This window comes from Plectropomus leopardus, chromosome 15 (genome assembly GCF_026936395.1).
Source record: "Plectropomus leopardus strain MGB_pleo_1.0 chromosome 15, ASM2693639v1, whole genome shotgun sequence".
In the NCBI taxonomy this organism is placed as follows: Eukaryota; Metazoa; Chordata; class Actinopteri; order Perciformes; family Serranidae; genus Plectropomus; species Plectropomus leopardus.
Window position 1 is genome coordinate 15,502,229 of NC_142190.1, and position 16,396 is coordinate 15,518,624.

The 16,396-nt window shown below is 38.5% G+C and overlaps 1 protein-coding gene across 1 annotated transcript in view; it reads right to left on the minus strand.

Annotated features, from left to right (window-relative positions):
* Window positions 1–533: 533 nt before the first annotated feature.
* stk32a (serine/threonine kinase 32A) overlaps window positions 534–16,396 on the minus strand; it is a 77,757-nt gene continuing 61,894 nt past the window's right edge. The window contains exons 11-13 of the mRNA XM_088088648.1: window positions 13,583–13,711; window positions 5,668–5,732; window positions 534–3,467 (exon numbers count right to left, since the gene is read on the minus strand). Coding sequence (XP_087944774.1) covers window positions 3,350–3,467; window positions 5,668–5,732; window positions 13,583–13,711 — 312 coding nt within the window. The 3' untranslated portion in view covers window positions 534–3,349. The remainder of the gene's footprint in view (window positions 3,468–5,667; window positions 5,733–13,582; window positions 13,712–16,396) is intronic.

The window sequence follows — 16,396 nt, forward strand, 5'->3', positions numbered from 1 at the left end:
TGTCTAGAATATGATTCGTATGCCGGGACATCTCTTCGTCATCACCACAATGCTTCATAGATAATGTTATGTTGTGACACATTTAACCTTTATCAAAAAAATGCAGCTCCCACATAATTGATTTTGCTTTTGGACATATTGCAATTTCAAAAAAATAAATTTTACAGCTTCAGTTCAACGCTCACCCTTATAGAAATTAAATATTTACATATTATTTGGATGTTCATACCATGTCCCTCAACCCCTGTGCAGGTTACTAACTGCACTACTCGTCAGTTAACATTGGGGGGCAGCATTATCGAGGATAGTGGAGAGCAACCCACTCATGTGGTCCAGATTATATTGTTTTATTAAGACTAAAGACCTTTAAGGGGGGATAACACCCTTTTCCCTTTTCACATCCTTTCAATATTCTTGATATAAGGTTTTTACTACTGGTGCCATTATTCATCCCATTTTAATCATTATTCAGAAAAACATGGTTATTTAAAAAGACATTAAGTGAAATAAAGCACTAGGCATAGTCAGATTGGTTCAGAAAAAGAAAGTCATTATTTAAGGCACACCTTAATAGTTTGCAAATCCATCACATATGAATACAATAAACACACATTGAAAACTGAAGGACAACAAAACCTTAATAGGGATGAATTTCACAGGTTTGGAACAATTCTGTTCCTAGACTAAATATAAATATTTTTACGTAGGCAAATTGTTTTGAAAAATGTTATTACCTGGGTTAAATACTATTCGTCAATTACTATTTTAAAAGTTCACTTTTTGGAAAGGTTGAATCTGCCCCATCTGGCACTTCTATTATTTATCAATAAAGTCGGATAATCATACACAAATATTATTTACCCTGGGTATACCCAGGATCACTCCACTTGTTTAACTATCCCACTATATCTTACAACTTATACAGGAAACTGAATCTGTAAAATTACATCAATGACAACAAAGACAACAACGACAATAACACAAAGTTAAGTCAAAACATTGTACCAATTTTCAATAGAAAAGTGCCAACAGTAAGGGAGTGAAATATGTTCTAAACATAATTACACGTGTCATAGACTTGAAAGGATAAAGTTGTATTACAGATAGATAAGATCAAGGTCAGTAATTACTGGACAGTAGAAAGCACATTTACTTGCTCTACTTACTTGCTTCCGAATTGTAAAATTTAAGGGAACCAACTGTGTGCCATATCTCTGGTATAAGGCATCCTTCTGCAAACTTCAGGGGCAGATGTGGTTTTAGCCAAGTCTTACATCACTCTTAAATTGTATGAAAAGGGAGGATTGCCTAATGTTTGTTTGATTCTGTCAGTTCTTTCTGAAAAAGTTGAGAGACACGGTGTAAAATGTACATGAAAACAGAAAGCAATGATCTGCAAATCTTTTTCAACAGACTGTTTAAAAAGATTTAGAATTAGAATCTATTTGTGGTGGTAACCATGGCAGCAAGGCGTGGGGGGGGGTCAGCAAACTTTTTTCGTAAACATGCACTCATTCTGAATTTGATGCAATATGTTCCAAAAAACTTGGAACAGGGTGATGTTTACCAATGTGTCTCTATCAGTGTAGTTTTATTGAGTTAATGCAAATTTATGGTCTAATCTATGGTCTCTTCCCTCACTGTATGTTAACAACCATTTGCAAATCACTGAATTCTGTTTTTATATACATTTTACATATCATCCCAACTTGTTGGTAATGAATGTTGCATGTGAAAATCAATATTTTTTTTCCCCCCAGTGTGTTACTGGTTACTAAATTACTGTTAAATACCATCTGCACAATAATGTCATTGCAGAATCTGTTCTTCTGTGGGAGAAATTAATTGCAAATGCAGATTTACAGACTTATCTGGTGGCACGTGTAATTGGTTGTATTTCACACAAAAGAGGAAAGACGTGAAAAATTATCTGAAATAAACAAATTTCATTGCAGACAGTAAGTGACAAAATAAATCTTATATAGGACTCAGCTTAATCCTTGTCTATAAAACCATCCCTAAGGGAATAAGTAGTCACTCACAGCTTTAGATTTTTTTTGTCTCTCTGTGCATAAATGCTACAGTTGATGAAGAAGCATGTGCAAAGCAAGTTCCAGTGCAGAACATATAACATCTACCATCTACCTTTTCTATATTTTTATAGCTATAAACCTTTATTTGAAGACCCTGCTGGTCAGTTGCAGATTGAGGCAAAGGTTAGTCCAAAATGTCAGTGTTTAAAACCAGTTTGACAAAAAAAAACTTTCATCAGCAGGTCAACTTACTTATTGTGCCCAAAGCTTTTATCCACACCTGGTGGCCTTAACTAAGCAACTTAAACTTCCAAGAATGGACATCCAAGGTTAATCCTAAAACCACTGTTTTTTAGCTGCATTTCAAGTGTCTGTACTGACTCAATAATAATGTTAAGACTATATCTGCAGCTGATGAAGCTGGGACATATTTCAAATGTTGCAATCTTTGTTAGCTTAACTAGCAAAGCTAAGCACAATGACCACTACAACCATGTATCTGCTGTTATGATAAAGTGAGCCATTCACGCTCAAGCCTACAGTTCATCTCTTTATTTTCTGTCTTAGAGGAATCTGTGGTTGCTGTCTTAAAAAACAAAGGCCCCATTTTACCTTATTAACCCCTCCATTTTCATTTGTTGTACTCATGCTTGGAGCACATGGGACAACGCCATCCACCCAGATGTTTTTATGTCGGGACTACCAACCGAGCCCCATGTGCCAATTCTTGTTAAGTACATTTCCATGTAGCACTGGAGAGCCATTGTTATTTAAATAACTGTAATAACCAGAAAATGCATTGCTGAGATTAAAAATCAGAGTGTCCCGCCCAAGACAGCAGCAGTACATACAGACTTTATTTCCTGTAATGGTTGAGCAGGTGTGGCATTGTCTCCTTTTTTGGCAGGGGAGTGACTTCCTCCTTACTTCAGCTCACTGCCCAGAGTAAAGGTTGAGCAGACCTCAGAGCACCAGGGTGATGTACGGGAGCATGATATGAGTGACAGTTTGCTGAGAGTCATTCTTCTTAGTGACAGGAAAGCAAGAAGCCTGGGTCTGGCTGGCATGACTGCTGCTCTGGGAGTCCATTTCACTCCTGCAGTCCTCGAGCTCTTGATGTGGTTTTTGTGGGTGAACAGTGAAGCACAGGTGCAAACCACGTTTGTGTTTGTATAGACGACGTGGTGGTGCAGGAACATTGAAGACCGGATCTGAGTGCCTGTGCTGATAGAACAATAGGGTGTAAATTGCTGATCTACAAGCTGTGGGCAGGTGCAAGTGATAAGGGACTACCAAGGAATCTTGGGTCATGAGACCTATCCTGATAAGTAGGCAGCCGGCTCAACATTGTTGTTCTGTCCATCCTCTAGTGCCTTGTTCTTCTCGCTTATGGACAACTCAGCGGAGTCTGAGTCCACCACTGCTTTCTTTGACCTGTTGAGAGTTGAACATCATCAGAACACCTTATTGGCATTTCATTATTTTATTTTTACCATAGACTTGTGGTGGCCAAAGTTGCTGTTTTTACTGACATTTTGTCAATTTTTTTTGCCGTTGGGCCAGCATGTGTTGTTATGGCATACTTTATAATAACGTATGTTTGATTTGAAAGTCCCTGTAAAAGACTACACTCTCTCTCTCTCTGAAGTCAACTTATTCATTCTTAAAACAAATACTGCTTTACTCTAATGATTCAATAAGTTGCTCATTTTCTTTTAATTTGGCCCTTTTGATTTTTAGTTGGTCTTACTTACTACTTAAATAGGCAGTCTGTCTTTCTTTCCTCTGTGTATTTTTACAACCAGCTTGACCTGAGTGTTTAACCCCATACCTTTTCTTACTCAAATTTTCTTATTAAAATTAAGGAGTAACATTTCAAGTCAAGATTTCTAACTTCACTTTTCATTCTGTCTCCTGAAGTCAGTAATGCTTAGTACTTTTAGATTTCTAAATCCCCAAACAATATGATCATTAAAGGGATACTTTGATGATTTTAAACCAGCTTTGTATCAAAACAGTGTGAGTTGTATGTGTAAATGAATTGAGGTTTTGCTGGCTCTCCTGTTGCTCAAACTACAGGCTGCATGCATTTTTGCATTGACCACCATTCATGCTGCAACAGCGAACACAAAAAGTACAGAGGCAGATCAAGAGGTCAGACACGCCCCTTTCTCTCTCTCTCAAACTCGGACCGAGATCTGATCAGATGGTAAAACTAGGCAATGCTAATTAAATTTAAATTAAAATTATGTTTCTGCACTGCTTATGTCTTGCCTCTTATGTTTTTAGAAATATATTTTAAGTGCCGTGCTTAGTTGTAATAATGATGGTTTGATAGTAGTGATAGTTTGTGAACAGGAAGTGGGTGCTGTACTGTTTCCTATTTCTCGCCTCAAATGTTTTAAAAAACACATTTTTGCTTACCCTTAAACAAGTAATATGAGATTGTTTCCTTATGGCTGGCTGCCATCGTTTCACATGTACAAGTTTACATGACGCCACCCACCTGTGACATTGGTCTGGTGTGGCACAGTACAATCTGGTAGTTGCAGGCATTCTACCTCTTGAGCAAAAACACTGTTTTTTCTCTGTTTTCTCTGGTGATGTAACGCCAATTTCTAAAGTATATTTGTATTCTACTGCATAGACAGCCAAGTTTTGTCAAAAGGCAATATTTCCAGTAGTGAATTACCTCTTTCATTTATCCTCATCCTATTGTTAAGTAGCCTACCATCCTTCAGCTGAGGCAACGCGTGACTGGATAGCCATTTTTGCCTCTTACAAGAAGAGGATCCATCTCATATATTGCTCTTAAAGTCTTAATCTTTCACAGGCTTCAGTATCTATTTGGTATGTCTTTTGTGTTGCTGTTTGGACATTTACTCATGCAAATCAGTGGTGAGTCAAATTGGTCATTGACTTCCAAAGAAAAAAAGTTGATTCCCACACACACTCATCACCTCTGCATGTATCTATTTTAAAAGGGTCTGTGTTTTGGTCACAATGACCTTTCTCAAGACATATCAACAATCCACAGCTGCAGACTATCATGTAAGTGGGTGTGGGAATTTACCTTTTCTTTGGAAGAGGATCTTACTGGGAATTGATTCCCTGCACGACAAAGGAAACAAAGCGAGTGATGTGTGTGCCGATTATCTTGTTTTTCCTTTACTTGTCTTTAATTTAGTCCATTTTGGATTTACTTCCAGAAACATTTGATTTTCAGCATGGGAAACTCTCTCTACCAGTTGCTGTGTTACTGCCTTAGTCACACACCCACATAAGGGCTACTTCCTCTGCCACAAATAACTACATCACTGTCCTCTCACACCATCCTACATGCTTTCACCAGCCAGACTTTTATTTTTACTTTAAATATGGGCCTGGATACAGTCTTAAAACTACAGAACATTTTTTAATCATACCAAACTGAGTATTCATTAAATATATATTTTTTAATATATATATTCTTTCATTTGAAAAAGAAGTAATTCCTCTCAACTATTCATAGTGTCACGACAATCAAAGTTGTGCTTTTTCCATAAAGTTAACACTGCAATTCCAATTATTTCACAATGATCTGTAGAGTATTGTTTGTAGAGAATGTGTTGGGTAGTTAATGGAGGTTTCTTACTTTTCTCTGTTGAAGACAATGAAATCTCTCTGGACATTATCCAGTCTCTGCTGCAACTGACCGTTCTAGAGGAGAGACAAACACAGAACATCAGCAACTCGGTGATCTTCATTCTAAAAAAGCGATATTAAAATCTGAGGCAATCATTAGTCAGTATTAGTCCCAGCTACAGAGTCTGAATTGATTACATGTAATTTACATCAATTCTTTTTTGGTGTCACTGGTTAGAGACATAAGTACCTGCTTGCTCATGCACAGTATGGTGGAAATATTCAACAGGCAGTAGACTGTACACGCTGCTTTCCTCATATCAGTTTCTTCTTCTTTAATAAGATGTCAGATGAGGAAATTGACCTAACTTTAGAGGACACTTGTGCTCTGATGTCTCCACCTGCACTCATACATATTTGGCCCACTTAATCATGTGAGAACATCCGACTCTGTCATGCCAAGCTGTCCTCAAACTACTGTAGTGCCAAGACAAGTGGACAGGTGCTTTCTCACTCTCCCGTGGAGGCAGTGAGGAGATGGATCAGAGAGATACATCATCATTTTGACACTGCACTGTGTGTGTGTGTGTGTGTGTGTGTGTGTGTGTGTGTGTGTGTGTGTGTGTGTAAGTGTGTAAGTGTGTTTATGAGTTTATGAGACTAGCAGAGTCACAAAAATACAAAGGAGAAAAAAATGATCAAATGCAGAAGGGTTTGTTTATTTGGCTGTGGAAATGACAATTTTCTAAGACCTATCAATATCACCTCTTTGTTTTTACCTCAACCTAAGTGAAATGCGAATTCCCATATTAAACCAAATAATGCAAACTTTGGAACTCCAAAATGTCGCGAAAATATCCTGAAATAAAATAACCCAAGATGACACTCAGCTTGTGGTGCCCAAAGCGCCCATTTAAAAAAAAAAAAAAAAACATTTTCCAGAAATCATGGCCTGGATACTAAAGATAATCCACAGACCTTGTTGTTGTTTTATGTGGGAACTTTCTACCACCAAACTACACCGGCCGACTGTAACACTGCACAGAAAAAAGTATGCATCTTAGTGACGAAAGGCTTCTGCACCTGACAGCATGTGATTTAAACATTAAAGGCGTCCTCTTTGGTTAAGCTGTAACATTAGTTATCTCAGTGGTACTATAGCTAAGTATAGGCTAGTTTCTGCGCGATGATACTGTTGGCAGATGTAATTTGGTATTAAGAAAATAGTCCTTACGCGAAATTGCTCACCATGAGGCGTGTTGATGATCTTGAGTAACCAGATAATTATTTCTGGAAAGAGTCAGTATTTTTTCGGTGCTTTGAGCACCACACGCCAAGTGCCATCTAATTTTATTATATTCGGCAGACATCTTATATCTGCAACATTTGGAAAGTCACGCCAAAACAGTCTAGACTAGCTCTACATGCTGCTTTGTCACGCACCCCTCCTCTGGCTAGATAGGCCATCAAAACTCCAAGTTCCTGGAAGCCTTTTCACCAGACAAATGGCTGACTCCCTGCCCAGAGCAGTCAGTCACACAGCCCAGCAGAGAGGCTGTGTACAGGTGCTGTCACAGTGGGGGAGCAGCCACTGGCAGACCAAAAGCCATCAACTAAATTAGGGCAGGAAAATAGTGAGAGAGGAGAGGGAGCTGCGTGTGTATTTGAAGTCAGTATCTTTCCTGTGGGGTTCTGGTTAAGGGACCCTTTCACAGAAGTACAGAGGAACATGGCAAATTTACATGGACACAGAATGAACCTCACTACATAACCACCAAATATCCAGACTGAGAGAACAGGGTGTATCTTGTGTGTGGGTGATGCAGACCACTGAAAGGACAAAGAGACAGACAGAGACAGAGGAGGAATACCGTACACAATTTGTCAAACATCAGTGATGGATGTGACACACAAGAGATATGACAGATGGGACATGATGCAGCGTCTCTATGATGCGGTCATAATGACATATTCTTAGATCTAAAGGCACGACAGAGTCTGACAATAAAAACAACACCTTTTGTTTAACCTTTTCCATTATACCAGTTGATTTACAAAGCATGCTTCAAGTTGTCGCTCTTTTTAATCTTGATTGAAAATAAAAAAAATTAAAATACTATGTTATTGACAGCTATCGCAGTTGGAAGAAAGGAAATAGAAGGTAGGAAGTAAATAAGGTATTTTGTTCTATCCAAATTTCCTTGGTTGCTTTTTCATATAGAAAGGAAAGAAAGGAGAATGGAAATGAGAAAAGACAGAAAGAAGGACGTAAGGAAGGACTAAAAGCAAGCTTGCTGGAAGTAGCGGCCTTGAAGAGAAAGAGAGTAACATTAACTGTAGAAATGTAACATTCACCACTTTTTTTCCTCTCTCTGTCTCTCCCCCTCTCTCTCTCTTTATTTGTTGCTCATAAAAAAAGCGGTTCAAAAGCTAATTGCTTTAACTGCTGAATTAAACTTTCCATTTAATGAGACAAACCTACAGGGAGTGCTCTGCTGGACTAGTACATTTCTCAATGTCCTTATCTGGGCTCACTATATTTCTGTGTGAGGCTGGGGACAGCTTTTGTCTGTAATGTGGCTGCTAATATGTATTGTGGTTCAAAAAGGAATTATATGTTTTTTAAACAATCTATAATACATTAAGTAATAATTTAAAGATTTTGTGATTTCTAAGTTAAAGACACAAAAAGTAAAAAAAAGTGTCTGCAAAGTAACAGACACAGTAGTTCTACTTTTTAGGCTGCAATGTTTGAGTGCTTCCAATGATATTCCTGCATTCAGAAGTAAACTGGAGACGAGCTCTGACTCTAAACTTTTAATTAGAGGCACACATGGAGCTGTATCACAAGATACACTTGCAGCTCTCTGTCTCTTCCATTGGCCCAGTGATTTATCTGACTCTAATGTTAATTACTGGCAAGGGATTTGCCAGTATGCAGCTTCTGTTTGCGTAGCAGCAAACGTGCATACATTTTCATCAAATTTCAGTTTTTACTGAAGAGAATAATTGGAAAGTGTTGGGAAGAATGCTAAAGCCCATTTTTATTAAAGCTACAAAATTTTTGTTTTTTTTATGTTTTTTTTCTTCTTTTCAAGGATGGAAAAACAAGAGCCAATGTACAACTCATAACTTTTTTTTTATCTCATCCTTTGTAGACTTCTTAATGTCACTCGCAGGTGCAATAAAACAAAGAGGCTTACTATAAGCATCTCTTTTATTACTGTATTTTGCCAAAGGATGGTATGAGAGAAAAACTATTACTGTCCCTTTCCTTTTCATGTAACCAAAAGCAGTTTCTCTGTGTCTCTCTCCATGGTGCTGAGACAGTCATTCTTCTTTCTTTAACATTCATTGTCACATCATTTTACTGCACCTTTTACTAACTGATATTTTTGCTGACTTGAGGGATGCAAAAAAGAGATGTGAACATAACATTAACATAACATGATCTTTTAAGTTGATCTGATAAATTTCATTGCTAAAAGTTGCTTAAACATAACCAGCAGATACAGAGCAGAGCAACTCAAACACCTGATATCATCCTTTTACCCATAAATCGGTTATTCTGAAACACCAGAGTAACCGCCTCACAGTATCCCTTGCGACACATATGACTGGTTGTTGGAACCTCCTGATAATGCCCCTGAACATTACCACTCCACATTACCGCGCTTATGTTGAATACAGTGGCTGCCACTGTGGTGCCACCCTGGAAACACAGTAATGATAACAACCTTTACAACAATGAAGCCACATTCTGCCACACGCTCGAAACAACATGGCAACAAACCAGTCTAACACTAGGACTCTAGTCTAAGCAATTTTAGCTGAAGTTGGTTTGCAGAAACACAACATTTATTCTGGTGATTTGGTCACTGCAATATTTTTGGCTTCATTATTGTTGTCATAACTGTTCTACAATGGTCTGAAATTCTTAACACCATGTTATATTATTTGTGCCCAACCCACTATATTAATTGGAAAAAGTGCCTAAAAAGCACACAAATCCACTCTCTGGAGTTGAAGTTATTACAGTACGGTCATTAAGATGGCTATACTGTACTTTCCATGCAGACACACAAAGACATGCACACTTACAGTATGCACAATAACCCTTCTGCACTTTGTACCTCTGTTGTGGTGTCATTTTGAATGTAACGTGCTGTATATTATCCAGAAACATTTTATAAGACTGGTTTCAGTGTTTCATTCATGCATTAAATAATAAACTGACACATCTGATTAGGGAAGACGTGTGTGAATGTGTGTGTGATGGGATTCCAACAATTTATTTAGTTCTCACAGCACAAGTCCAATTTTCTGCTGTTTATTATCAGTGATTTAATTGAGCTAATTCTATGCTACATTATGAGCGTGGCGGTGACAGGCAGGCAGAGGCAGAGAGACAAACGAGGAGCTAGAAAAATGGATGAGGAATGGTTCCTGTAATGTATGGGAGGAGTGAGATCGACATGTAAACAGCATTAGGGAAAGACTAAAAGGACAAGGAAGGAGAAACGAGTTTGAAGTGGAGAGGAGGAGAGCAACCTCAGGGTAATGAGTTAGAAGCTGGCCGAGACGGGCATTAGGGCAACTAGTTTACTTCATTCAATATTGATCTGCTATGCCTCAGAAATGCTGCACAGACTATCTCCCTCTTTCACACACAAACACACACACACACACACACACACATATACATGCACATCAAGCACTCGCTTTCCTTTACATGCATCCATCACAAGTGGCCCCACGGGCCCCTTGTAAATGGATATGGAAAAGCATTGCACAAACACAAACTGATATTTATAGACAGTAAGGGAGTATTCTCCCTGATAGATGGACAGAACAGCATATGCTGCAAAGTATGACTTCTTAAAATGAATAATAGGCTTGCTAAACAAATCATTATGAAAGGATTTTTCTTTTCTTTTCAAAATAGTGAGACAAAAAAGGCCAAGTTTAGAGAAACAAACAGAAAGACATTGAAGCCAATGTAGCAACAAACCAGGAACTAATGTTAGGTTCAGTCACTTTGTACCCTTTGCCCCTTCCCTTTGCCTTACCCCTCCAATTTGCGTGTTCACATCTAGGAGAAGGTTGTCCTGATTCTTGTTGAGATAGAGCAGTAGGAGGAAGTGTTAGGACCCTCCAAATAGGGAAACACTTTAAACTCAGTGTTTCAAAAAATGATTGGCCAGATGGCTATACAGGCAACAAAAGAAACCACAAATGTATTTTCTTTGTTAATTAAGTTTTAAAAGTTACGGTAACAAGGATGACTTTGGCCACCGCTTACCCAACAAGCTATAGACAACAGGAAATAGACCCAAGGCCAATTACAGAACAGAGTATCTTAAAAAGAGACGGGGAGATTTAAAGGTGGGTGTGAAAGGTTCTCTCAGGGTTGGCCAGGAAAAATAGACTTCAATTTTGAAAGTAGTTCTTTACCGAGAGCTCCATTTTCTAAACAATCGTATTTATCAAAAACACCTTCAAAGGTGACACTGAGGTTTATGGCAAGTAGTTTAACAGGTGAGGACAAATGCCCCAGACTCTGTTGGCTAATGTTACAGCAGGGGCTAGACAGGACTTCTTTCTGCACTCCTGCTTCTATACTGTTTTTCTCTTCAAGACAATTAAGCATGCCATAACCACTATTACTATTTACTGCGTATTAACTTCAGTAATATGCAGAAAACCTCCTACAGTATATGTTAAGTGGAGTAATTATTTAACATAATTTTGGAGTGGTCGTCTTTGTTCTATCAAGCAAATAACGCTGAATATGATTAATACAGGTTTCAGTCGAGCTGCATCAATCAAATATTTCCTGCGATATCAGAATGAGTGAGGTGATTTAACTAGAAAATGCAAGGTTCCTGAAGTCTGACCATTTACACTCCATCTGTGTCCATAACATAGCAAATGTTTCCCTGAAAGGCTACTATGATTATTTCATTAGAATGGGAGACTTTTTCTTTGTCTGAATGGGCCAAGGGATGACTAATGTTGCCTGACTGCACAGTGAGATATCACTGATATATACACACAGGCAGGTCTCCACAAGCAGCTGTCAGCTTTCATAAAACATGGCACTCTTTGGACCAGTGCTGACTTCTTATTGCAGGCTGGCAAGGTATTTGCTCTGGAGTCTAGACCACACAAATTGCTTCCCTTCCATTAGAAAAAGAGAACCATAAACTGCTTTAATGCACCGAACAGTAAGAGAGGGTCCAATGACAAAGGTTGTATGTGTGTGTGCAATAGGTTAGGCTGTATGCATAGGATGTGTATGTGTGCAGAGGCATGTTTAATGGTGCAGCGAAATGTTGGATAGTGTCCAGACCCAACACATGCTACTGAACCATTACTCGTAGAAGCACACAAATGAAACCATGTCCTGTTTGTCTGTTGTTGCTGCCAAATCTCTTTGCGCTTTTACTATCTCAATTGAAAAATCTAAAATTGGACAGAAGCCTAGACTTCAGTGTGGCACTTCCCTGTTCTACAAATCGATTGACTCCTGTGCTGTAAATACAATTCTTCTGATAAACAGACCTGATCTGTTTTAGGGTACATTACTGAAATCTCTCTTGCGGCAACAAAATGTTTAACTGTAGAAAAATGGTTTCTGGAATTCTACCATTTGCTGTATCATTTACACATTAATAACCTCTATGGAGTGTTGTGGCAATGGTCTGTTGTGACAAACAATATTTTCTATCAAGACATAGATTTTATTATCACAATCCATATTACAGAAATGGAAAAAGTTCTGTGATAAGCAGACCAAAGACCCACGTGTATATGAAAAACGCAGTTATTGAAAGTAAATTTTAAAGTGCAACCTGAAAAGTTTTTTTTTTAAACTTATAATAATGAAGTGTCATGTGATTATTAATTTCAACCAAACCAGAGATATTCAAGAGTTGTCTGTTTCCATTCTAACAAGTAAACTCATCCCTACAGTATTTCCTTTTAGAATACCGGTTTGGTATATAACCCCTGAAAAAGCCCCTGCATAATAACATGTCAACCTGACCTTTCTTGTCAGACAAAACGCTTTTAGGGTTTGCTCTGAGATTTTCTGCACCGTAGGTCCTAAGTGGACCTAAGAAGAAAAGAAACACAAATGACTTGAGGTCTTTTGAGCTGCAGTTATCCTTGAAACAAAGATGTCGGTGCTGATCAGATCCCTCTGCTGCAGAAGAGCAAAAACAGCAGCTTAACTGCTTTCACTATCACCCTGTTTATGATAGTATAAGGTGTGGGTATGCGTGGGTTCACTGCACGTCTCACTTGACTGGCTGATCAAATTAACCTTTCAGTGATTTCCTCTGTTTTGTATAAACACCCAGAGGACAACAGCTGATTTATGTGGACGGAGTGAACGACTTTAAAGACTAAAGCTAGGTGATTGCATTCTTTGTCTTCCCCATACGCATGTCAAGCAGACGGCCCATTTATTCCAATGAAGGTGAGGGAGGACAGAGCTCTAAAATGTGTCCTCAGTGTTCTTAATAGCACTCTAGACACATTTAAAAGACAAACTAAGGAGCAACTTATTACCTGTAACAGGGCCAAATGGAACCAGCGGTCAGCTTTCTTTAATGAATAATGATGAGCACTGAGAGGGAGAGACACTTTTAAGAGGCACGTGTGACCCACTAAGGACAAGATAAACCTAAATGACTTGAAATTTATATTTAAAACGTTTTTGAGGAACATAGTGCATAGTATCTGAATTATTGATATTGTGTAAAATCAAATCTATGTCAAGCTTTCCACCGTCTCTTGAACAGTATTTCTTTGCCACTCCTTCCCAGTGGTAGGTGTCTCATTTTGGAACAAAGTCTTTTCATTGTGTGCTTGTGTGATGTGTAATTACTGTGTTTAATGTTTGTAGCTGAAAGCCTTACCTGTGGGGAGCCATCAGATCCCTGGTCCTTAGTTTTTCTTGCAAGCCTTTTCTTCTTCTTGTGAAGCGGTTTGGACTCCAGGATCATTTCCTCCAGCTCAAATGTGGGGTCACAGTTTAGTCTCCGCCTCTGTAAGGAAACAGAAAGATGTGAGCACATATTTAAAACAAAACACAACTATTAACAACTATTATGATATTTAAATAAGTGCTGGGTGGTAAACGGATCCGTACAGTATACCTGTAGTAATTTAAGGCTATGAATTTTTCATATACCATCATATATCTGAGACAATAGCTACAACTCTTCAGCAGGCAATAACACTATTAAGAAGCGCTACAGTCGGGATAAGCTGCACATAGTGTATGAAGAGGGGACCCCTATTAACTGCATGCCCTTCTTACCAATGGTTTTTACTTGATAGCACAACAATTAATAACCCTCAAATGAGCCATCCAACAGGGCAAAACACCATGGCACACAACAAAGTGTGACACATAAAGAATTTGAAAACGTAAATGACACTTGTCAGGACATCAAACCAATGGTCTGTTGAGGAGAGGGATGAAACCGCCAGATTTTTGGTTGAATTGCACAGTTTTGATTTTGGCAACACTTTCATTGTCATCCATTGTTAATAATATATGAGATTATTTGTATGTGTCAGTGTGGACCAGAGGTGTGCACCAAACAATTTAGACTTGAGTTAGAATCAATTCACAAATTCGATTAATTTAGACTTGATCTGGCAAACTTTTAAAAGACTTGCAACTTGACTTGGACTTAAACGCCAATGACTTATGACTTTTCTTCGACTTGGAAGTACTTGATACATTCCCCCAAGACCAAAAACTGATTTCCTGAACCAACTACAGTCAACGCTATTCAATGCCGGCAAGCAGACACTTGATTCCCCAGATACACTTTGTCTGAAACAATCTGACAAGGTTTTTTTCAATTTGCAGAAGGACCATGAAGAACTAACGTTATGTTACTGAGTGCCATTTGTTAAAAAAAAAAGATATCAAGATAATTTTGTTCATGTACGCAGTGGTCAACAAAAAATAAACTGCAATATGCAAAACTTGCAAATTACAAAGATGCAACATCTCTCAACAAGCTTGTTTTAACAAATAATTACACTATAGGTATACTATAGGTTGCACTGCAGGCTTTTATTCTCTACAAAAGTTCAAGTCTCAATCATTAGCAAGCCAGTTAAGTCAAAACAGACTGACTGCTGGTAAGTTAGGAACCAAAACATAAGGGCTTAGTTCCCCCTTTCTGGTCAGACATTAATAGTCTATAAGGGAGTAAAGGCAGAGGACAGGCCTATAATTAGATAGAGAGACACTGTCGATTCCCCATTGATCCTCTGTGTTTTTTCTCTGCTGTGCCAGCCTGACCGCTGGGGATACCCGCCTCTCTGCAGTTACAATAGACTTAGAATTAGATAATACCATTCAGTCATTATTCACTTGCAGCAGTCATTATTCTACATGCATTCAACCCTGGCAGTAAGTGACGGTTATTGTCACTTTGTTGCTTTGCTAAAACAGTACAGGGTCATATTTGTATTGCTTGATCATTCCATTGGTGCAACAGACCAACAAAGACAGTTATCTTTTAAGCAGAAAAAATATAGTGAAAATTTGCTGCTTTTCTTTGACCCATGTGATTAAAAACTGAAAATATTGGGGGTTTGGATTATTGGACACACAAAACAAGACAATTTAAGTCCAAGTTGCCTTGGACTTAAGGAAATTTGATGACCCTTTACTGTTTTCTGAGTTGTTATAGACTTGAAATGAGTCGATTAGTCAGAAATAATTAGCAGATTATAAGTACAATCATTAGCTGCAGCCCTTTTAGTGAAGCTGAATGATTCTATCATATCTGTGCCCATTAGAGCGGAAAAACGCATTAGCGCCATCGGTTACAGTATTTTCAAAGGAGTTATAGATACAGTTTGATTAAAGTACTCCACCTAGTATTAATACTTTTTTTCTAATGGCAGTTATATGAGAGTCAGATATGCCTTTGACTGTTGTAGACTCTTATATGTGGTCTTCTCTGCTGTACAGTTACCAGCTGTGAAAGTGGGCACAGTAAATCAGTGCAGCTACTGTAAACAACTGACACTACAGAGAGAGCACAGCACATGAGTTTGCCAGCCAAGCAGCCTGACTTCCTGCCTAGTGATATTATTACATGCAAGTATTATCTTCACCAAACCCGTCATAATGATCCAGAGACCACCTGTGGAGCTGCACGTAGACATGCAGAGGCTTTCTCTGAGGCATGTATACACGAGTGCTGCTTTGTCTTATTCTGCATCTGTGTGTGTATGTGCTCAGTGGGAGATCCAGCTCAGCCCAGCAGGGGGTGGTGTCTACAGCTCGACTAGAAAGGATTAGATGAAGAGTGGTTAGTTCTGGCTACATGTTTTTTTTATCTTGCATCTTTGTCCCCTTCGGGAGGAATACTGGTGTGGGACTAGGTATGAGAGAACAGTAGAAGGAAGGGAGGGGGTTTCAGGATGGTGTTTTCGCTCTGAAATGTGAAAAAAGGAGCAAAATTGAGCCGTCATACTTAACCTGTTATTTACTGCTCTCATTTTCAGGTCTTGGCTTGAAAATTGTCTTTATTTAAATATGGAGTCTCATTAACCACAAGGCCCATATGAATAATTAAGCTTTTAAACTAAAAAGAAGAAATGGGAGATGAACTTCGGAGCTGTAAGCATCAGTACAGATGCTGTTGGACCAGATTAAATGAAGGAACAAGACACAATCCTTCCATAGATGGCATTTT